The sequence below is a fragment of the Equus quagga genome, chromosome 12 (assembly GCF_021613505.1).
Source record: "Equus quagga isolate Etosha38 chromosome 12, UCLA_HA_Equagga_1.0, whole genome shotgun sequence".
Classification (NCBI taxonomy): Eukaryota; Metazoa; Chordata; class Mammalia; order Perissodactyla; family Equidae; genus Equus; species Equus quagga.
In genome coordinates, this window is record NC_060278.1 from 5018047 (window position 1) to 5043347 (window position 25301).

A 25301-nucleotide genomic window follows, 5' to 3' on the forward strand; every position below is an offset into this window, starting at 1 on the left:
CAGGTCTCAAACCTTAGCCCTTCCTAGCAACCTAGTGTATCCTATTTACTTAGAATTGTATTTAAATCTGATTCTTTCTCAATATAAACCACTTGGAAGTTCAGTTAAGTGATTTCTTAGAGAATAGCCTTAATAGTTATGTATAGTTAGAAAGATTTCTAGCAAGAGAGTATCAAATTGATAAAGCTGCTTATCTCCTCTAGTATTCATCCACAAACAAGGCTACTCTTCTTGTCTCAATAAATGCTTAACTGTGGAATTAAGGCAGAGGCATTTTTTCTCAAGTTAGAAAGGCTCAGGACTCCCATCCAAGTACTAACCAGGCCTAACCCTGCTTAGCTTCCAAGATCAGACAAGATGGGGCATGTTCAGGGTGGTATAGCCCCATGGCCAAGTGGTTAAGTTCCCGCTCTATGCTTTGGCGGCCCAGTGTTTTGCCGGTTTGAATCCTGGGCGCGGACATGGCACCGCTCATCAGGCCACGCTGAGGCAGCATCCCACATGCCACAACTAGCAGGACGCACAACTAAAAATACACAACTATGTACTGGGGGGCTTTGGGAGAAAAAGGAAAAATAAAATCTTTAAAAAAAAAAAAAAAGGCTCAGGAGCTAACAGAAGGTCCTCCCTGTGACAAGGCGGCCCAGAGTGCTGCGGAGCTTTTGCAGCTGCATTGCTGCACCAGGCTCTTCCTCCATCTCCTCCACCGGCTCCAGAGGAGAGCGTCTACTCCACGCTGGTGCTAACTGGACTGAGCTAGCATGGCTCCCACTGTCTCATGGCTGACTTCTTTATACACTTCAGCTGAGCTGTCAGTTCTAAATTTGTAAAACTGTACTTCCAGAAGACTGAAATGGGCCAAATTAAAATGGTGATGCATGGGCATCTTTTTGTTCAACAGTTATTAAAACAACCTTGTTAAATCTCCTGCACAGAAGTAACTGAACTCCCCAGGGTGGGTGCTGTTTAAAACCTTAGAGCCAATGACATGGTAATAATGGTGACTCACCATTTCCTGCCCCGCCTTTTTAATACGGACAATAGCTATCAATTATTTAGCATCTGTTATATACTGAGAATTGTCACCAAACTGGTGTTCCTGGATCCAGGGGTTAGTGAAGACTTTTAAGAGGTAAGCTGGTACTGTCGGTTTTAAGGGAATCTATTTCCAGATTCTCAACTTCCACATATGTTCTTAGAATCCTGAAAGTTCTTCTCTCTACCCTCTGCTTTTCACAGTATGCTTTGCTTTAACTTAAAAGAACAAAGAGAAAAGACATATTCCCTCCATCCATCTAGTACATTAATATTGCACATTGCCTTGGAGTGTAACAACCTCTAAGAGGCCAAAGGAAAAAAATTCAAAATACTGATTGGGGGAAACCTTTTTTATCGACTAATCCAGGCAACATAAAACCACCACAGGCCTTCCAGTCTTTTCTGTTTACATGGATTTCTATCAGGAGTAAAGCCTGGCAATTGAAATGGGGATATTTTGGTGCTAGTTGGGAAGCTCTGAAATCAGCTATATAATGATATGGCCACAGGGAGCGAGAGTAATTTCCCTTTAATGACCTTACCTGTTCCATCCCCTAACTATTACTAAGAAATTCATTGCTCTTAAGGAGCCTGATGAGACCAAAGCAAAGAGTATTCTCAAAAATCATTCCTCGGATCTGTCATTGGCTGGAACAATAAACATTTTTGGACAGCCAAACCAGTATAAGTCAATGCCATTGAGTCTTTTCAATGTAACTTCAAATTTTCAAGTTAAGTCAGATAAAACTCATGAATGAAATTTGTATTTCATGATTTTTTATAGATTCCATGTAGATTTCACAAAATAGTTAAAATGTTTTTATCAAATCATATTATAAAATATTTATTTCAACTAAAGAGTCTCCACTTACAAAATGCTTACATTTTCTATATCCTAGTAACTATACATACATATATATGTGTGTGTATATATATATATATATATATATATACAGGTTGCTGGAATAATGAGTTTTTAAATAGTATACACTTTTCAGAATTATATAGTCCATATTTTATACATGAACCTTGCATCTTTGATAAGTTATAAACTTAATTATACACTGACTGGTTCTAAATGTAATCATTTGGAGACAAAGATTTTTATAACATAAAAATTAGATTAGATCTCTATAATCTTATTCTCATTATTGAATAATCTATTTTTAGAAGATGCATTTATTTATACTTTATATATTCTCATTATATAGAATTTATATATTCCTCATAGAATAAATTTTCATAAAATTCCTCAAAATGTATATTAGCACATTTATTTGAATTAGAAAAATGAAGACACACTTTTTTCTGACAGAAAATCTGATTTGGCTGATTGGTATGACAATGATAGCTGGCTTTGCTAGTTAGGTTATTAGGTAGAACTTTTCCAGAAACTGAATGAACTAAGTTTGTAACTCTAAGGTACTGATGAAAATACAGTTAGTTCATGTGGTAAGATAAAAGGATTATGAAAAATGTATTGGCAAAAGGCACTGAAATCAACAACATTTCAACTTCTCCAATCATTTCTGAATACATTAAATAAACTGCCTCTAGGTGAGGGGAAAAAAATAACAAAAGCCAAATATAGATACCATTACTCCTTTGATAATTAAGTATTGGTAAAGCCTTTTTGGTATAAGTCCCAGAAAAAGAGGGAGTAAATGATTCTAATAATTGAGAAACAAGCCCTTTAGCAAATTAGGTGGCTTTGAATTTTTGCTTTCAACAAAATTGAAGGAGCATTTAATAGAAGTGTCAGTTGACAGGACATTAAAAATATTTTTAGTGCTAGATAACCATAACTCTTTGCATTTAATTCTGAAGATGTGTAAAGAACTGAGTAACACAGTTATAAGAGAAATGTATTTCATCTTTTTATTTATGAGAATAAGGCTTTCCCAGTGCTAAAGAAAAACAGAATTAATGCTGAACACTTTTTCTTCTAGAAATAAGAAACATTAAACTACTGATATATGACCTAATTGAAAAATACTTCAGCTCCTGTAATCTCATTTCCAGTAATATTTTCTTTAATAATTATTTATTAAAATTTGTACTGTACTTATGCTATGATCAATTGTGTAGTATTAATAATTATAAGATAAATCAATCAAAACATTTTGTTTAAATCTTAAGAGCCTGTGGTCTCTGTAAATTAAAGAGAAATTTCAATTTCAATACATGTTTTTCTCGTAAAGAAATGACAGTTGATCAAAAATATCTTCAAACAGGGAATATATACCGTTAGCATCAATTCTACAGGCTACGTAGAATGGAAATATGAGTTCAAGGAGAAAACATTATGAGAGAACATTTCTGACTTTTAAGGAAGAACTTATTCATATTTTTAAGAAAATGGATTATAATAGGTATTAAATTGCTATGGATTTCACATATAAAGTGATGCTAAAAATGTCAATGTTTTTCATATACCAGAAATTAGACTGCATGTAATTACTTACAAAGAAAAAATCACCTACGTCCATTAAGAAATGTGTGAGGCAGTATAGTCAGTTTACATAATATAAATGTGGAGGACAGTAACAGTGCTTCTTAGGGTAGTTGTGAGGATTAAATTAATTAATGTAGTCTGTGCTTAGTACTGCACCAGGCACATAGTAAGTGCTATGTAATTGTTAGCTATTTTCCTCAAAGCAGTCCTGTAAGGAGAACAATGTAATTTCTCAATTAAAATTTTTCCTAATAAAAAATTTAGAGTCAGGAAAGTTAGACAACTTGTCCAAAGTCACACAGTAAAAAAGTATTACGATTAGAGCTGACCATTTGGTATTAGGTGTCTGGTATCCAATCCTCAGCTCTCTCCAACTAGACTACACTGTCTCAAGGAACCTGCATCTACCAAGCCAGTTCCAGGCTGAGCCCAGAGATGCTGCAGTTTTACACATAAGATTTAAAGTACTAGAAAGTGAACATTGTGAAAAGGTCAATTATAAAGCAAAATTCCTTGTATTAAGATGGATAGACTTACGTATTTAAATACTAGAGAGAGAAGCAAATACACAGAAACATATAATTTGGTTTTCTTTTAAATATGATAAAACTCAGAGCTGACTGTCAAAGTATAGAATTACAGGGTTACAACCACAAATTAGAGACAGCAAGCATAGAGTAACAAACATTTAACATAAAGACTAAAACATTTTATTTAGCCATCAATATTTCATTTCCTTTAAAATAAAGTATCCTTAGGCTTCTTCCTATCTTTAGCTTCCATTTTTGAAACTTTGTAAAACTATTAACTATATAAACGAAAAAAGGATGTTCAGAAGGGACAAAGGATGTTTTGGGTGAACTTTTCACTCTCTGAATACTAAGCCAAGACTACAGCTCTCCTAACTTGGTGAATTGCAAAAGGAAGTCAGCTGTAGAAAGGATCTGACAAAGTTCTAAACTAATGATGCTGACCTTTGCACAATGTTTTTGTTTACTTTGTCAGCACATTATTCTCTAGAAGTCAAGGAAGTAACAGAAGCAAAAAGGCAAAACATAATTTTAAAGTTTAACTGCTCAAAAGTTTTAAACTCATTTCCACACTGAATTCCTTAAACTACACTGACTAGGCTCCCTCACACGTCTGCTTACTCCTAACCCACCACGTTCCAGGGAGAACATGCAGTGGGGATGACCATCCTGCTGCGGGCGGGGGAGACGCACATCTCCACCAGCAGCACCTTCCCTTAACAGGACAAGGTTACTCTACTTTCTAGATGCAGGCCTTTTTTTTCTGGTAGACAATTTATGTACTAGTCAGTACTTCAAACTGAAAGAATTAATTTATTTTTGTAGTGAAGAGCAAACTGTGAGGTAAAATACCGTAAACTTAGAACTGTGAATGTCTTTTTTGATAGTATTTTGCCTAAAAGGGCAAATGATCTTCTGTAACTCTGGTAATAACTGTCATCAAAGTTTAACATTAAGTAAGAGTAATAAACAGCATTCTTTTGTGCTCATTAACACTATTTTACTAATAACAAATATCCAGTTTAAATAATTTATACAATGTGTAAGTTCACAAATATTTGACAACAAACATACCCGCATTCATTATTCATGCAATTTAAACACAGCAAGTTAAAGACTGAATATAAAATTTTAGGCTGCCGCACCAAAAATTATCACATATTTCATTATTATTTAATTATTTTGGAATCACCTTTAATAAAAGCACAAAGATTGACTCCTTGTTTTACAGAACTGACTGACAAGTATGGGGCCGCTAATGTTTTTATTATAGATGAAAGTCTACTTTTGACACATTACTATGAAACACACTCATGCACATTCCTAAAATACACTGCAAATAAAAAAACCCCTATAAATGTTAAACCAAAGAAGACAAGAAAATTAAAACTATATGATGGAAATATCTAATTTATGGTTGAATATACAAACTACAATTACACTGCTTTTAAGTACAGTATTTTGAAGAAATGTTTAATACTTTGGAGTTTTGCTGTTTGCATTCTAAGAATTTTATGCGACACAACGAAAAGTGCCTGGTAGAATCATACAGAAGATCTGGATTGAAGTTTCCCACTTGCTCTCTTGCCTCTTAAATCTGATTTGAATCCGTTACAGAGGAATAGCCTTAAGTCTCAGCGAGAATGTATTTTTAGCCACCTAGAAGCAAATTTCCTTCTTCACTATAATTCAACTTCATTTTGGCCTTTTTCAATCACAGAAATTACAAGAAAAAATTTTGATTCTTTTGTTTGCTGTGACATGTTCACTTAACTCATCAATATTGATGATTCTCAACTGGTTGATAGATTACCCATTATATTTGCTTATTCTTCTCTCTTCTGCTTTCCATCTTGTGGGCAATCCAGTGCAGATCTGGGTAACTGATGATGAAACTCAGAATACTTAGATCTGCATTTCTATAACTTTGGTAAAAAATTTGGTATAAGTTCAAATCACCATTCGAACATTTATTTTTTGAATTTCTGTACATATGCTTGTCATCCTTATAGAATGGACAATCTGCTGTATTCTATGGATCTATAAGTTTACATTATCTTTAAAGAATATAAACTAACTTTTTATACAGCACCCCGTATGCCTAGGTACTTCAACACTTAAGGAGGGCAAGATAAAAGAGGAGGAAATAAACTAAACTCAGCTCTCACAAATGCAAAAGTCAGTGACACAAAAGACCTTGTTCAAAGACCACAGAGGAAAGAAAACGGCAAGAGACTACCTGGACATCCTGCTTCACCTGCCTGAGCTTCAGGCCCCAGGGTTTCTTGTCCTTCCTTTCCTGCTAGAATCAAAGAACAAAGGATTAAACTAGATTCATGTGTCACAAACGTTTTAACTTCTAGAAACAAAAAGGAAAGTTTTAGATTATATTTCATTTGGACTTTTTCCCTTTTATAAGTATAGTAATGTGCCCGTGACAAGTAAAGGACCTTAAAGAGAGTTAACCAAAGAGTTTTACCAAACTCACAAAGATACCATAGAGAAGCAATTAGTGCAGATTTACATATAATTCTGGAATTATACTATACTAGAATGATAAGTATTCTGGGAGGTTAGTACTTTTTAGGTGAGGAGCTCTACCCATAGGTAGTAGGATTCCTCTTTTCATTTCCTCTCCACAGCACAAATTTCTATGTTCTAGGCACTGTGCCAGATGCTTTATAAACTTATTTCCTTTAACCTCTATAACAACCTGTTTTATAAGTTAAAAACAAAACTAAAACAAAACTTGAGGCTTGAGGGGGTTAAAGGCTCAAGGGCACACAGCTGCCAGGTGGTAGAGGCGGGATGTGAGTGCAGGTCTGAAGGCTCTACCCCGCTCTCCACCGGCCCTGCCTGTCTAACCAGGGGCCCAGCACACTAGACAGCAGACCGGAGCACAGGGCAGTGTGCGAGTATACACCTAAGGCTCTTGACTCTTTCTTTCTCTCTATTCATCACTCTAACTCTGATAAATAGTAATAAATAATAACAGTGGTACTGCTAAATGTTTTTAGATGTCTATTATCCTCCATTGCCACCTACATGTTTACTGTGGCTGAAGCAGTCTATCTCGAATAAACTCAGAGTAAATATGCATATTATTTGGCAAGCAGAAAGTCAGTTTTATACATTCAAGTACATTTTACTTATAACAGTTTATTAAGAACATACGAAAGATATGCAGTTAAAAACTGTTTTAAAAGGTAGTAGCAGAGTATATATCATAATTATGAATGGAATACTTAAAAAGTCATATAAAACATCATGTAGTTATCTGCACCCCAATCAAATCCCACTGAATATGTCAGTCCAAATCTTGAGTTAGAGTTCCCCTAAGTTTGATAACTGAATGGAGAGATGGAGCGCTAACCAAGCAAAGTCTTTGCTCATAGTAGAGCATGTATGTCTTTAAGTGCCTTGGATTATTGGATACATTTATTCGGCAGACTTTCTTCATTCATTAACTTTTATATTAGTATTTAAAGATAATCACTATGTGAAAAATAGTTAAAATATGCACAAAGCTCTTTAAATCAGCATAAGAAAACACTGTCTAACGTAGATAATGATGACATTAACCTCTGCTGAAGAATTCTCATTTTATACTTGCCATCAGCCAAATGACACTTTAAAAATCCCTGGTAAACTGTGTATAATACTGTGGGATAAACACCAGGGTTTGTGAAGTGTCTGACCATGTCTAACATCCTTTTTTTCTCACTCTCCAAAGCTAATTACTTAAACTAAAATGATAAACAGTATGCCAATTGGGTAATTATACGATAGTAATATAGTTATTTACTATTGTATATCTATGCCCTTTATTTCTCCACAAATGAAAATCAAAGCAGCCAGACTTATTACTTGCTAAGGTGTAAGATAACATTGGTATTAAAATTTAAAATGATATTTTGGACACCACTAATTTTTCTTCTAAATTTATCATACCTAATTTAAAAACTGCAATTCGATTAAATTATTTATTCACTTCTGTATTTCTTCATTTCTGCCTCTGATAAAATCTAGCCTCCTTAAATGAGCACTTATACTCAGAATGTGGTCCCAGACTTATCTACCACAATTTAAAAACTGGAAATCTCCATTCTTTCTCTCATTATTGGGGCTGGAATTTTGGTTCAGCAACTAGAATCATGTTGACTGAGGAAGACAGAAAAGATCTGAGTGCTGGCCTGTGATGCGAACACACTTCTTTCACTGCAGCGCAGCCAGGCACAGGCTCCTTCCTGTTTCATCGTGGCCAGCAGGACAGTGTATTGGAACACTGTATTTTTCAAGCAGTATTCTCCCTCATGTGTTCTGATCTCACTTCTAGATTAGGCAAGATAAGGGGAGTAAAGTAGTAGAATGTACTTGCACATAAGATTTTCTCTCCTCTAAGACTTAATAATGTCAACATATTATGGTTGACTGACCTAAATGGAATTTAGAAAAGAAAACTAGAATGCTCCTAAGGCTTTTGATTTTAGTCTAAATTCCAAAGAAAATATATAAATGAGAAAAACTCCAGCGTAACAAGACTTTGTTTTTTCAAGTAATGGCAAAATATAGCTGAAAAATAAGTCATGAAATACTACTCAGCAATAAAAAGGGACAAACTATTGATACATGCAACAACTTAGATGAATCTCCAAGAAATTATGGAGAGTGAAAAAAGCCAATCCAAAATTTACATACTCTGTGATTCCATTTATATCACATTCTTGAAATGACAAAATTACAAAAATGGAGAACAGACTAGTGGTTGCCAAGGTTAGGGATGGCGTGGAGGGGAAAAGAGGGAAGGGTGGGTATAAAAGGCACCTAGGGAGCCCTGTGGTGATGGAATTGTTCTGTGTCTTGCCTATACCAATGTCCATATTCTGGCTGTGATATCGTCCTATAGTTTTGCAAGCTGTTACCACTGGGGGAAACCGGGTCAAAGGTACACAGGACCTCTGTATTATTTATGAATCTAAACTATTTGTGATTTATTTGTGAATCTATAATTATCTCAAATTAAAAGTTTAATTAAAAAACAAGCCAAAGACAATTATCACAAATTTAGATCAAAAGAGATAGTACTTGTTCACTTTGCCATAAAATGAAATTGCTAGTAAGTAAAAACGACGATGGCAAATGCAATTCATTTTTATTAAAAATCCAGAAGACTTAGTATAAATGGCAGGATAGAACAGTTCAATGTACAGGAACGATTATTTAACACATGTTCTAAATTCTAAAACTTGCATTTTTGAAATTCACACCAATGTGTTTCTAACATTTCTAATGTGTTTGTGGGACTATTTTTATAGCAGTCTCTAATAAGGAACAGTAAGTGGTAACTGAATCCGAGTTTCCTTTCCTGCTTTTGCCTGTTCCTCTATGACACAAATCCACACACACACCATGCACATTTATACCTGCCTTTTCTCAGGTTGTGCCCTCTGCCTCAAATGCCATTACCCATTCCACCTAAATAACTTCTACTAATCTGATTCTTTAAAGATCAGTTCACACCTCTCTCATTCTGTCAGTCTTTCCTGACCCTGCTCTCTACTATTCCCCCTACTGTCCCTGCTAAAGGAGTATCATCCAAAAACCAAATGCCAATACATTCCTGAATTTAAACATAAAGTGTTCAAACTTTAATTAGGGATGAAATGTTTGTTCCACTGTGTACTAGACAGCTTCATTTTTCTCATTTGTATCCTTTAGTTTCTACATATATACATGCATATATTTTTGGTGTTATTGTCCAGCAGAGTCACAGTAAATATAATTTGCAACCTCTATGAATACCTTTTAACTTGGACAAAGGTAAGAAAATATACCTGAGGTCAGCTTTGGTTAAGATGGAGTAAGCACAAACTATTCTGTGTGTCTCACTGAACGCAGCTAAAAAAGCCTGGGGAGAATGCACGGAGCAACGATCTGAAGACTGAAAGGCAATCACGGCAGGCAGACTAGGGAAGACGATGTGACAGGAATTCAAAGTACCACTGAATTGGAAGTGATTCCTTCCACCTCCTGGCCTGGATTCAAGGCAGCCTAAAACCTAGAAGTGGGCCTTGGGCACGGTGGAGAGGGCTCTAGGAAAGACTGTCTAGTTTGGGCTCAAGGATCAGGAAGTGGCTCAGAGAAGGGAAAAATACTTATCTTTTCCCCTCTATTCACTTGTGTCCCAGCTCCAAGGTCACTGCAAGGTAGTGGCAGAGATCATGCTGACAGCAAGGACTTAAAGGTACCTAAGACTTCTTCTCCATCAGAGAAGCCGTGGCCCCAAGAGGACAGTACAAACTTCCATCGAGTTCTTTCTCCTCCTATCTTCTTGCAGCTCTTCTTCCTGCAGTCATAGTTGCAGGAAGTATGTGGCAAAGTATGGCAAATAAAGTCCCAGATTTCTGGATGAAATACTGAGAGGGGAGTCGCAAGGCAGTGAAAGTACTGGGGAGATCATGGAAAGGGAGGTGCACAGGAAAGTGACCCCATAAGCGTTGTTTGTGAACTCCTGGGCTCATGCCAAAACTTCTCAGGTGTGCATCTGACCATAAACTTTGAGAACTGAAGTATGAAATAAAGCTGGCCACTGTGTGACAAAGATCTGAAAAGCATTGCAAAGGCTTTGAAAACTAAACTGATATTTGAATCACAACCCCAAGAAAGCTGGCTAGAACTTACAGCCTGATACAACTGAGTAAGTTGCCTGCTAAGCCAAAAATATAAAAATTCTCTACAGGATTTAAGTAAGACCAAGAGTCTCATAACATAAGACTCAAAATGTCCATGATACAATCCAAAATTACTTTGCATATGAAGAACCAGAAAAATCTCAACTTCTACAGGAAAAGATGATCAAAAGATTGCAATACAGAGAAGACACAGAGCTTGAAATTATAACACAAAAACTTTAAGCCAGCTATTACAAAAGTGCTCCAAGAAGTAAGAGTAAACACTCTTGAAAAGAATGGAAAGATAGAAAGTCTCAGCAAATTCTCATCAGCAAAGAGAAGCTGTAAATAAGAACCAAAAGGAAATTTTAGAACTAAAAATACAGTAACAAAAACTTTTAAAAAAATCACTGGATGGGCTCAACACCAAAACGGAGATGAAAGAGGAAAGGTCAGTGACCTTGACAGTAAGTCAATGAAAACTATTCAATTTGAACAATAGAGAGTAAAAAGATTAAAAAAAAAATAAAGTCTCAGAGGAGTGTGGGACAATAAAAAATGTCTACCATTCCTGTCACTGGAGCACCAGAAGGAGAAGAGGGAGTATGATGCAGAAAAAATATCTGAAGAAATAATGTCTACAAACTTTCCACATTTAACAAAAGACACAAACCAACAGATTCAAGAAGTTAACTTACTCTCAAACAGGATAAAGCTAAAAAAATCCAGGCCCAGACCATCCATCAAACTCTGAAAACTAAAGTTAAAAAAAATCCTGAAAAGAGCCAGAGAAAAAGATACATAAATGTAAGGGAACAATGACTTAAAGACAGCAGATTTATCATTATAAATCAAGGACCCCATAAGGAAGTAGAATGAAATAAATAAATGAAAATGGAATACTAAAACAGATTCAAATAATCCAAAAGAAGGTAGGAAAGGAGAAACAGAAGAATGAAGAAAACAAAACAAAAAACAAATAAGATGATGGTAAACCTAAATCCAATTATCAAAAATTACATTAAATATAAATGGTCTAAACAAGCCAATTAAGGGACAGACTGTCAGAACAGATTTAAAAACCAAGCTCCATCTATAGCTCTCTACAAAAAAAGTTATTTGAAATATAATGCTATAGATAGGTTAAAAGTAAAAGAATGGGAAAAAGTAAAGCATGCAAACACTAATCAAAAGAAAGCTAGGGTGACTATTTTCATAGCAGATGAAGTAGACTTTGGAGGTAAGAAAATGACCAGAGATAGAGAGAAACATTATACAATGATAAGAAGGTTAATTCACCAAGAAGACATAACAATCTTAAACGTGTATGCATCTAGCAACAGAGCTTCAAAATACGTTGCTGACAGAAAGTAGAAGCAAAGCCATGATGATAACTGGAGAGGTGAATATTCCTCTCATGTTAATTGGCAGAACAAGCGGGCAGAAAGTTAGCAAGGATATGGAGTTAGGCAGCACTAACAACTACCAGCTACAATTGGCATTTATAGAATACTTTACCCAACAACAGCAGAATACACATTCTTTTCAAGTGCACATAGAACATTCATGAAGACAGACCATATCCAGGATCACACAACAAAACTCAACAAATTTAAAAGAAATGAAATCATACAAATTATGTTTTTTGACCATAATGAATTTAAATTAGATATCAATAGCAGAAAATCTCCAAACACTTCAGAAATTAACACATTTCTAAAGAATGCATGGGTCCAAGAGGAAAACGAAAAATAGCACATCAAAATTTGTGGAATGAATCTAAAACAGTGCTTAAAGGGAAATTTATAGTATTAAATGCCTGTTATAAAAGAAGGTCTCAAATCAAAATTCTAAGCTTCTGTGTTAAAAAATAGAAAAACAGGAGCAAAATAAGCCCAGGGAAAGCAGAAGTAAGGGAGAATTCAGTAGAAATTGATAAAATTAAAAACAGAAAAACAATGAAACAAAAAGTTAGTTCTTTGAAAAGATCAATAAAATTGACAAACCTTTAGTAAGACTGACAAAAAACAGGGAAGCCATAAATTACTAATATCAGGAATTAAAAGAGAATATCACTACAGAGCCAGCAGATATTAAAAGGATAATAAGGGAATACTATGAATTCAAGGAGTAAATATCATGATATATATTTCTCATTCTTAAAGACGAGATTATTCATATTTAAAAAAAAAATGATAGTAGGTATTAAATTGCTATGGATTTCACATATAAGAGTGATGTTAAAAAGTCAATGTTTTTAATATACCAGAAATTAGATTGTATGTAACTACTTACACTTAAAAGGAAAATTTTATATGTCCATTAAGAAATGTGTGAGGCAGTATATAAATGTTTACATAATGTAAATGTGGAGGGTAATAACAGCACCCTCTGAGGGTAATGGTGAGGACTAAATTAATTAATTAATAGTCTGTGCTTAGTACTGCACCAGGCACACAGCATAGTGCTAGTAATTGCTAGCTATTTTCCTCAAAGCAGTCCTGTAAGGTGAACATCTCTACACACATAAATTCAAAAACTTTGAAATGGACCAGTTCCTCAAAAAATAGAAACTACAAAAATTCATCTAAGATGAAACAGCTAACCTGAATATTCTTATAATTGCTTAAAAAATTAAATTTGTAGTTTAAAACCTCCCCAAACAAAGCAAAACAAAACTCCAGGCCAAGATGGTATCATTTGCAAATTCTACCAGGCATTTAAGGGACAAATAGCGCTAAATTTAAACAACCTTATCAAGAAAATAAGAGAAAGGAACACTTTCCAACTCACTTTATGAGGCCAGCAATACCCTGACAGCAAACCGTATAACAATACTACAGAAAAAAAGAGAGAAAACTAGAGACCAATATCCCTCATGAATATTAACACAAAAATCTTCAACAAAATATCACCAAGTCAAATTCAGCAACACAGAAAAAGAAAATGACTAAGTGGGGCTTTCCAGGGAAGCCAAGGCTGTGCAATATTTGAAAAATCATTAATGCATTTCCTGTATTAACAAAGAAGAAAAACCACATGATCACATCAATTGATGCAGAAAAAGCATGCAAAAAAAATTCAACATCTGTTCATGATGAAAATTCTCAGCAGACTAGGTATAGAAACTTACTCAATTTAATAAAAGGCATCTATAACAAACCTATGGTTAACATTATACTTAAAGGGAAAAGATGAACACTTTCCCTTTAAGACAGGGAAAAAGGAAAATGTCCACTCTCACCACTGCTGACATAATAAGTCAATAAAAATAAATAAAAGTACACAGATTAGAAAGGAAGAAATAAACTGCTTCTATTTGAGGAGAAGATTGCCTACATAGAAATCCCAAGGAATCTACAAAAAATTCCCAGAACTAGCAAGTCCATAAGCTACAAGGTCAACATACAAAATCAATCACATCAGTATATGATAGCACTGCACAAATGGAAACTAAACTAGAAACAAAACATTCACAATATTTTCTCCCTCCAAAAGAGAAATATGCAGATGTAAAGCTCACAAACATGTTCAGGATCAGTATTTTGAAAGCAGAAAACAGTGATGTAAGAAATCAAAGAAGACCTATGCAGGATAAAAATCAACATCCAAAAATCAGCTGCATTTCTATACACTACAATGAATTAGCTGAAACAGAAATAAAGAAAACAATCTCATTTAAAATACCATCGAAAACAATAAAATACTTAGGAATAAATTTAACCAAGGAGGTTAAACTTCTTCAAAAGAAATTGAAGAAAATACAAATAAATGGAAAAATATCCTGTGTTCATGGGTTGGAAGAAATAATATTGTTAAAATGTCCAGATTACTCAGAGCCATCTATAGATTCAATGTAATCTCTATCAAAATTCCAATGGTATTTTTTACAGAAATAGAAAAAACAATCCTAAAATTTTTATGGAATCACAAAACATCCCGAATAGCCAAAGCAATCTCGAGAAAGAAGAACAAAGCTGGAGGCATCACACTTCCTGATTTCAAACCATACAGCAAAGCTATAATAATCAAAACAGTATGGTATTGGCATAAAAACAGACTCATACACCAATGGAACAGAGTCAAGAGCCCAGAAATAAACCTATGCATATATGGCCAACTAATATTTGACAAGGGAGCCAAGAATACTCAATGGAGAAAAAAAAGGTTCTTGAATAAATGATGCTGGGTAAACTGGATATTCACATGCAAGAGAATGAAACTGGACTCCTATCTTATACCACTCATAAAAATTAACTCGAAATGGATTAAACACTTAGATGTAAGACATAAAAGAGTAAAAATTCTAGAAGAAAACACAGGCGAAAAACTCCTTGACATTGGTCTTGGCAATGATGTTTTGGATATGACACCAAAAGCGCAAGCAACAAAATAAAAAACAAGTAGGGCTACATCAAAATAAAAAGCTTCTGTACAACAAAAGAAATGATCAACAAAATGAAAAGACAACCTATGGAATGGGAGAAAATATTTGCAAACCATATATCTGAAAAGGGATTAATATTCAAAATACACAATGAACTCATACAACTTGATAACAAAAAACCAAACTGATTTAAAAATGGGCAAAGGATCTGAATAGACATTTTTCCAAAGAAGATACACGAATGGCCAACAGGTAAAGGAAAAGGTGTTTAACAGAAACAGAAAAATCTTACCAACAGAAAAATGCAAATCAAAATCACAATGAGATATCTACCTGACACCTGTTAGAATGGCTATTGTAAAAAAGGTGAGATTACAAGTGCTGGTGAGGATGTGGAGAAAAGGGAATCCTTGTGCACTGTTGATGGGAAACTAAATTGGTACAGTATTATGCAAAACAGTATGGAGGTTCCTCAAGAAAATTAAAAATAGAGAACTACCATATGACCCAGCAATCCTACTTCTGGGTATATATCCAAAGGAAAAGAAATTATATCTTGAAGAAGTATTTCCACTCCTAGGTTTATTGAATTATTTACAATAGCCAAGACATGCAAACAACCAAAGTGTCCATTGGTGGATGAATGGATAAAGAAAATGTGGTATATATACACAATGGAATATTATTCAGCTATAAAAAAGAAGCAAATCCTGCCATTTGCAACAACATGGATGAACCTTGAGGGATTATGCTAAGTTAAATTAATCCGATAGATAAAGACAAATAATGTATGATCTCACTTATACGCAGAATCTTAAAAAACAACTCACAGAAAAAAAAAGTAGATGGGTGCTTACCGGGGGGGGGGGGGGGGGGGAAATGAGAGATGGTGTTTAAACGATACAAACTTCTAGTTATAAGGTGAATAAATTCTGGGGATCTAATGTGTGGCATGGAAAATGTAGTTACCAATATTGTATTGTACACTTAAAAGTTCTAAGAGACTAGATCTTAAATGCTCTCACCACACACAAATGTTAACTAAGTGAGGTAATGGATGCGTTAACCTTATTGTGGCAATCATTTCATAACATAAACATTAATCATCACATTGTACATCTTAAACTTACACAATGTTATATGTCAAATATATGTCAATAAACCAGAAAAAATAAAGATAGCTTTTCTCAGAAGCACAAAAAAATCAAAGAAGATCTAAATAAATGGAGAGACATACCATGTTCATTAACTGGAAGATTCCTCAACATAATAAAGATGCTAGGTCTCCCAAAATTGATCTACAGATTTAACACAATTTAAGTCAAAATCCCAGGAGGGTTTTTTTTCTAATATAGATAAGGTTATTCTAAAATTCACATGGAAAGGCATAGGAACTATAATAGTCAAAAAAATTTCTAAAAGGAAAAAGTTGGAGGAAAAACATTACCTAATTTTAAGACTTACTATACAGTTACAGTAATCAAGATGATGTGGTACTGGCAAAGGGACAGACACATAGATAGACAGAATCCAGAAACAGACCCCCACAAACACGGACAATTAATTTCTGACAGAGGTGCAAACACAATTCAATAGAGAAAGGATAGTCCTTTCAAAGGTGTTGGAACTGGACATCCATATCTAAAATAACGAACCTTACCTCAACCTTGTATCTTAGAACAAATTAACTCAAAATGGATAGATCTAATAAAAAAGTGAAGGGCACAAAGGATAAAATTCTGGTGATCTGGAATTAAGCAGAGAGTTTTTGGACGTAACAACAAAAGCATGATCCATAAAAGGAAAAATTGATAAAATGGACCTCATCAAAAACTAAAACTTTTGCTCTGTGAAAGACTAGGATAAGAGAATGAAAAGACAAGCTACAGACTGGGAGAAAATATTTGCTACAACTATAAGGCACACTCAAAACTTAATAATAATAAAACAACCTGATTAGAAAACGCATAAAAGATATGAACAGACACTTCATGGAAGAGGATATAGAGGTGGCAAATAAGCACATGAAAAGATGTTCAACTTCACTAGCCATTAGGGAAATGCAAATGAAAACAACACCTATTAGAAGGGATGACGTAAAAAGATAACTGATAAAATCAAATACTGGTGAGGACGTGGAGAAACTGGACCTTTCATTTATTACTGATGGGATGGTACAGCCACTCGGGAAAACAGTTTGGCATTTTCTTAAAACATTACACATACACTTAATGTATGAGTCAACAGTACCACTTTCAGGTATTTACCCTACAGAAATGAAAACCATGTTCACAAAAAAACACACATACACTAATGTTTATAGCAGCTTTATTCATACTCTCCATAAACTGGAAACAATTCAAACGTCCTTCAACAGGCGAATGGATAAATAAACTGTGGTGTATCCATACAACGGAACACTACTCATCAGTAAAGAGTCAAACTATTGATATATGCAGCAACTTGAATGAATCTTAAAGGCATGCTTCCTGAGAGAAGCCAGATACAAAATGTTTCATACTGTATGATTTCATCCATATGACATTCTCAAAAGACAAAACTACAGCGACAAAGAATAGATAATGGTGGCTAGGGTTTGCGGTGGGAGGAGGTGTGACTAAAAAGTGGTGGCATGAAGGAGTTCTTTGGTGATGGAACTGTTCTTTGGGTCCTTGGTCCTACAACCAAAAGGAAGTGAATTTTGCCAACACTCAAGCAAGAAAATGGATCCTCTCCTAGAATCTCCCAGAAGGAAATGCAGTTCTGTCAACACCTAGATTTTAGCTCAGTGAGATCTGTGATGACTGATGACCTACAGAGCAGTAAGATAACAAATTTGTGTTGTTTAAGCTATTAAGTGTTGTGGTAACTTGTTATGGCAGAAATAGAAAACCAATCAAGTGGTTAAATAATTTTAGAGCAAGGAGAAGAACAGCTATTTGCTGGCTAAAAAGAAGATTGCTATGTAGAGTTCAATATTGTTTCCTTTTTGCTGTTTTAGTTTTATCAGAATCTATGAACTGGAAAAGACTCATCATCTAGTAATCACTGGATCCTAGCTTTGCTGGAGGCTGTGGGAAATTCAAAAAGACTGCATGACATGGTAACTGTTCTCAAGATGTTTACAATCTAGAGGGATATATAATCTGCCTACGAAAATAAGGTATTTGAAGGTTTTAATTTTAAATTATAAAAAATACAAACAGAAATTTAAAATAAAATTAAAACTTGGAGGTGATGAGTCAATTAGAAGGAGGAGCACGAAACAGAGGAGTTCAGTGCTAAGAGAAGCACCACAAAAGAAGAGATCTATGTGGATGGGCACTGATAGTATGAGGAAATTACCTCCCTATTGCTCTCTGCATATACTTCACGTATGGATGTTATATTCAATGTATATATATTTTTTTCTCTTGGACCTATAATTAAAAGAGAACAGTAGCATGCTTTGGAGTCAAATAGACTTGGGTTTCAATCTTGGCTTTCCATATTTAATGTGTCATCTTGGCAAGATATTTAACCTTTCTGAGCTGCAGTTTTCTTATTTATAAAATGGAGCTAACATCTATCTCACAGAGTTGTTATAAAAATGAAAAGAAATAATGTATGGGAAAGCAATTGGCACTAGGCTCGTACAGGTACATTCACTCAGTATTATTTTTCTTAGTCAATATGTAAAAGTTGAAATCGCAACTGAATGTTCACTTATTGTGTCAGCCTTCCCAGTCCTCCAGTTTTTTTTTTTTTAAAAGATGCATGTTCTCTCAAAATCCAAACTAGACCTGAACAGAAAAGTCTTAATGAAAGGGAGAATTATCCGGATTCATCTTTGCCCCCAAAGTTGAAGGTATTGCGACCAGCTCTGAAATGGTGGGAAAGTAAGGTGACACCCTGCAACAGGGAGGCAGACCAAGAGGAATATAAAGACCTTGCCTGAGTCCTTTGGGGAGTAGATATCAGACATTCTGCTAGACAGCCGAAGGGATGGGACAAAAGCCAGAGATCTAGGAATACGTCTTGTAAGCTGAATTATTATATTTTGATATTCTTCCTTTTATTCTATTACTGTTTATTAAGAAAAATATTTTTGAAAGCTCCAAATTTTTTTTCAGATACACTAACCACCAAGAAAAGGCGGTTTTGGCTTCATTTCCATGAGGATTTTAAAAAACTTTTAAATTTAAAATAATTTTAGACTTACAGAAAAGTTTAAACAATATTACAGACTTCCTGTATACCCTTCAACCAGCTTGCCTTAAAAGAACATCTTACATCACAGTCCTACTACGAAAACAATTATACTAACATGTAATACAATACTATTAACTAACGTCAGACCTTATTTAACTTTTGCCAGTTTTCCCACTAACTTCATTTTTTTTTCTGGTTCAGAGACCAATTCAGGATCTCACATTGCATTTAGTTATGTCTTCATAGTCTCCTCCAAAATTTGACAATCCAATCAGTCTTTGATAAGTTGCTTTAGTCCTTGTTTTTTATGACCTTGACATCGACACTTTTGAAGAGTAGTGGTCCCTTATTTTGTAGGATGTCTCTAAATTTGATTTCTCTGATGTTTTCTGACTGGGTTGAGGAAATTTACTTTGAGCAAGAACACCACTGAAGTGATGTGACTTTGCCAATGTGTGTCACTAGTAGAATATGATGTCACTATGACTTCTTCCTGGTGACATTAACTTTGGTGGCATCTGTCAGGTTTCTCAATACTAGTTATTATGTCTGTCTTTATCATTAGTAATTATCTGGTGGGGAAATATTTTGAGATTATGCAAATATCCTTTTTTCTCATTATACTTTCACCCACTAATTTTAGCATCCATTGATGGTTCTAGCCTGCAATAATTATTACCATGGTGTTTGCCTAACAGTGATTTTCCATTTCCCCTATTACTCCTTAATTTATAATTGGAATTCTAAGGAAGGACCTACCCTTCTCCCCTATGTATTTATTTAAGTATTTATGTCAATACGGATGCATGGATATTTATTTTATTCTATAGATCACAACCTAGTACTATCATTACTTATTTTGCAGCTAAAGCTGCTCCAGATGGTCATTGCGAGATCCTTCAAGTTGGCTCTTGTGTCCTTCTGGCATGACTTCGCCCTTTTTCTTTTAAGTACTTTCTTATTGTTCCAAGCTTATCTTATATCTTCCCTACTTCAGTTCTAGAATCAGCCATTTCTGCAAGGAACCCTGAGTATCTTCTATTGGAGAATAGTGTTTGAATGCCAGATCTGGGCACTAGGTCTGTTCATTGCTGCTGGGCGTCACAGTGGCTCCATGCCTTCTCAGCAGACAGAGCTAGGAAGTATATGTATGTACACTAACACCTGCATATGCACCATGCATATTTTTGTATCTGTCTATCTTTGAATGTATTAAGAGCCATGAGTTCATACTGATAAACCTTCGATTCCAGTTGAACACCACAGTGTTTATTCTAGTCTTCTCCTTATCCCTTATTTGTAACTTCTTTCTCTGACTGTGAGAAATCTGGGTCTCATTATTTTCAAGATATTTACTTATTTGTTCATTCCAAGTATGTACATAAAGTACTTTCAGAACAACCCATATCTCTGTGAGAGACACATTTGTTAACTAGAGGGAAAATGGAAATAGGGCAGTAGCCACAGGGTGGGGCAGGGGGCGGTGTGTGTGTGACTTCTCTTGAGTATACCTTTTTGTAGCTTACCTACACAACCATGGCTATGTTCCCCATACACAAAAAATAAATAATTTAAGTACTCACCAGACAGGGAGAATGAAGAATGGAATGCAAACAGTAACAAATGAATCTAACTGTATTATTAATACATAACATATTGAAGGGGGTGAGGAAGACGAGAAATAATCTAAGTAACTTTGGAAAGCACTATTTTGAATATATACTATCAGGCTAATAATAAAAAGAACTGTACACACTTTACTCTGGGTAGCAAATCTGTTTGACTGGGATTTTAAAGAGGGCAGGGTGTACAACTGAGGTTCAGCGCTGGGGGGAAAGCCCAAACCCCTTCACTAGTGCTGCCTCTTAATACTGAGATATGCAGAGATACTGAGACATCAGCGCCGCATATTTAGTGGAAATGGAATTGAATCTTCTTATAAGTAGAGCTAAAAAACCCCTCTGGGCCATCTGGCCCCGGCTTTTCACTTTACAGATGCAAAAGTGAAACGCAAGAGACACAGTGGTGGAATGAAGACCAGAGGCGTGTGCTGAGCGTCTACTGCACCACACACCACCTCCGGCAGGGAAACCGAATCTTGAGAGACGAGCGCAGTCTGGCCCAGTGCTGAGTTAGACACTGATTGATGTATTCCTGGCATAGATTACTCACCGTATTTTATTATAACTTGTGCCCAAGAAAGCCTTATTGCTATGAACTGTAAGATCAGAATTTTAAATATTTTTATTATAAAGAAGTATTCATTGCCTTAGCATTTCTGTAAAAATATACATTTCTAGAGTTTTAAAAACTTCACGTCAGAAAAACGTTTCAGTCATTATTACCTGGGATCATTTTTTAAAACATTAAGAAAAAGTTAACATATTAAACAATATTTTAAATTACCAGATTAGTTTTATATATTTTTTAAAAACTAAAAGTATGAAGGGCCTATAAAACAGGTGTCTCAAAAGTAAGAGTGTATATATTTAAAAACGTTTAACTGACACAAGCATGAGAGTTTTTGGCTGAACCACAAGAAGCTCCAGTAAGATGAGTATAGATATGCTGGAACACTGCCAAGTTATAATATCTTCCCTACAAAGAAAATTTAAAGTTGATAGTATTTGAAGACAATAGGACTTAATTAACCAGGGAATTTTGCTTATTTTTGAAGGTGAACATGTCCTAGTTTACTTAGTATCTACAGTAAAAATACTGCTTCTTCTATATAATCCTTTTTCTAGAAACTGATTCTAACTTGAGATTTCATTCACAGATAGGAATAGCTTTTTAAAAGTTACTGATAAGGTAATTGCCATTTCAATAGCATATTACATTTTCCCATACACTCGAGACCCTTGATTTACACCATGCTACAGATCTGTGATATCAGTTTCATGTGCTGGTCTCTAGCACAGCTACGTGTCTGCCCACTTGCTTCTTTCTTGTTTCCCTTTTTCTTAACAATCTTTGAAGTAACTAATTGGTACAGCTGGAGTGGCTTCCTTTAGCTCAGTAATGTTAAAGGGCCTCCACTTCACTATTTCTTGCTCATCCTCAAGTAACTACACAAGAAAAGTCTTCACTGAGCAATTGGCCTTCTCAACTTCCCTCTGAAAACCTAAGTTGCAGCTACTCCACTTTCTAAGCAAAACACTGCTAATCTCTTTTTTCAATAGGAGGAAATTTTACTTATTTATGTCTTCTTGAAGTTATAATCGTGATATGATCAAGACATCTTACAGTTTTTTTCCTTATTTTTTACATTGGGTAGTAGTTTCTTAACAAGACCCACAAAAAAGTAAAGAACACAAGAACAGCAGTGCAGACGGGTCTCATCAGAGAACAGACCCCGAAAAGTGTGAGTACAGTGGAGCTCTCCACATAGGTGGAGTGCCCCTCAGAGCACGCTCCTCTTGTGGGAACTCAAGTTTTCTGTTTTCGCTTCAGGATCTGGTTGATTTGACAACCATGTCCAATCTGGCAGATAATTTTTCAAACTCAGCCAGAAAGATCATCTTGAGGAACCATAAAACAATTTAAGGACTGAAGTTCTCTGGATGTGAAGCCTTGTTACATAAACTTTCACTTGATTTCAAGACTAATGGACACTTAATGTTAACGAGGTAAATGAACTACTGAGTTACTAACCTCGGTATTCATGAATTTAAATTAATTTACTGAGGATTCTGAATCAGTATTCCAGCAAGAAGTCCTGGTTGCCATGAATCAGTGAGCAGTGTTACAAATCTGCTGTACACACTTTCACAGACATTTTCAACTCTAGCAATGGGAAAGGATACTTTTTAACTGGTGCAAATGCCAGAATTATCTTGATTTGTAGTTTTCAGTATGATACTGATTTTCTACTTTAGTCAAAATTGTTTATCAAAGGAGCACAGTTTTGTGTTTATTGGTTTGTTTTACTTGGTCAGGCAAGATTGTTTTGAACATGGTGTGACACACATAAACCTTTAATTTTTTTTTAATTGGTAAGGTAAAGCCTCGAATTAGCACTTAATGTATGTTTAGAAATGTAATTTATCTATGAAAAGAATTGATCTTCAAGTGTAGGTTTTTTTCTTTATAGGAGTTTTAACTAGTTTTCAATGTCTGAGAATGTTCTCTATAATATAATGCATGTTGAATAATAATGGCTCAAATGAAAACAGTTATGTTAAGGTAGGAATTAATGTACAATTCTATATACCCTATGACTTGGGTATTAAATTTACCATAAGATATGGTCAACTACAACTTTTTAGGGAGGTTGTATACAATATAAATTAGAAAGTACTGGTATTCACTATACATTTCATTAATTTTATCTACTCATAATATTTTTTGCTTCATCATCAGACATAATTGAGAAAACTCTAGAAGAGAAGTAATTTCTATTGCATATACCCATATTTTTATTCTTTCCATTGTTCTTTCTTCCTTCCTGATGTTCCAAGATTCCTTCTTTTTATCATTTCCTTCCTGTTTGGAGAACTTTCAGCCCTTCATTTAGGGTAGGTTTGCTGGTGACAAACTCTCTCAGTGTTCCTTCATTTGAAAATGTCCTGATTTCTTCCTCATTCTTAAAGGATATTTTTTTTGCATATAGAATTCTAGGTTGATAATTCTTTTCATTCAGCATTTGAAAAGGGTCCCATTTCTGGGTGGCCTCCATGGTTTCTTATGAGAAGTTGCTGTCATTCAAACTGTTTTTCCCCTATAGGTAAAGTCATTACTTCTCTCTCTCTCTCTGCTTTCAAGATTTTTGTTTTGTCTTTAGTTTTCAGGAGTTTGACTATGATGTGTATTGGTGTGACTTTCTTTGAGTTTATCCTGTTTGGGGTGTAGGTGTATGTCTTTTGCCAAATTTTGGAAAATTTCAGCCATTATTTCTTTGAATACTTTTCCAGCTCTATTCTCTTTCTGTTCTTCTCCTTGAACTTTGATGACATAAACATTAGATCCTAACAGGTGGCTCAGACTCTGTTTATCCAGTCTACTTTTCTCCTGTTGTTCACACTGGGTGAATTCTTTTTTTTTTTTTAAATAAGGACCTCCCCTGCTTTTTTAAAAAGATTTTATTTTTTTCCTTTTTTCTCCCCAAAGCCCCCCAGTACATAGTTGCATATTCTTCGTTGTGGATCCTTCTAGTTGTGGCATATGGGACGCCGCCTCAGCGTGGCTTGATGAGCAGTGCCATGTCCGCGCCCAGGATTCGAACCAACAAAACACTGAGCCGCCTGCAGCAGAGCACACGAACTTAAACCCTCGGCCACGGGGCCAACCCCCATACTGGGTGAATTCTATTGTTATATCTCCAACTTCACCGATTCTTTCTTCTGTCCTTCCATTCTTCTAGTGAGCCTATCTATTAAAGTTTTTTTTTTAATTTTAGCTATTATATTTTTCAGTTTTACATTTTTGATTTGTTGTTTCTTTATATTTTCCATTTTTTGTCAAGACTTTGTATTTTTTAGTTTGAAGCACATTCATAATTGCTTGTTGAAGCATTTTTATCATGACTGCAATCCACGAAAAACCATGTTAGATAATTCTAATATCTCTGTCACCTCAGTGTTGGTATCTGTTGATTGTCTTTTCTAATTCAGTTGAAATTTTCCTGGTTCTTGGTATGACTGATGATTTTTTAATGAAACTTGGACATTTTAGTTATTATGTAAGGCAGCAGAGACAGTGGATCTTATTTAAGTATTTTGTTTTAGCAGGCTTCCAAGGAGAAGGAAGGCACTGTCCCACTACTGGCAACTGGGGGTACAAGTCCAGGTTCGTCTCTCAGCTTCTGTCCCTGCTTGAGTGCCTCACTACTGCTAAGCAGGGTTGGGAGCTCAGGCTCCGCCCCAGGCCTCTGCTGATACCACACTGGTCAAGAGGTACAAGGGCGCCTCGTTACTGTTCCCTATGAAGCTTCTGCTGACACTGTGGGTGGAGGAGAGGTGGCCTTGTTACATCTGGACCGTGTGAAAGCCTTGACTCTCCATTAGGCTTGCTGCAACACACCCTAGCAA

The 25301-nt window shown here is 35.2% G+C and overlaps 1 protein-coding gene across 3 annotated transcripts in view; it reads right to left on the reverse strand.

The window, feature by feature from the left end:
* Positions 1 to 25301, reverse strand: part of ZEB1 (zinc finger E-box binding homeobox 1) — a 180322-nt gene that overhangs the window by 22224 nt on the left and 132797 nt on the right. Inside the window, exon 3 of one of the 3 annotated variants that reach the window (XM_046678975.1) lies at positions 6263 to 6322. The exons of 1 other annotated variant lie outside the window; for it this stretch is intronic. In XM_046678975.1, coding sequence (XP_046534931.1) covers positions 6263 to 6322 — 60 coding nt within the window. Of the gene's footprint in view, positions 1 to 6262; positions 6326 to 25301 lie in introns of all 3 variants that reach the window. One more of the 3 variants, XM_046678974.1, reaches the window with a different exon arrangement.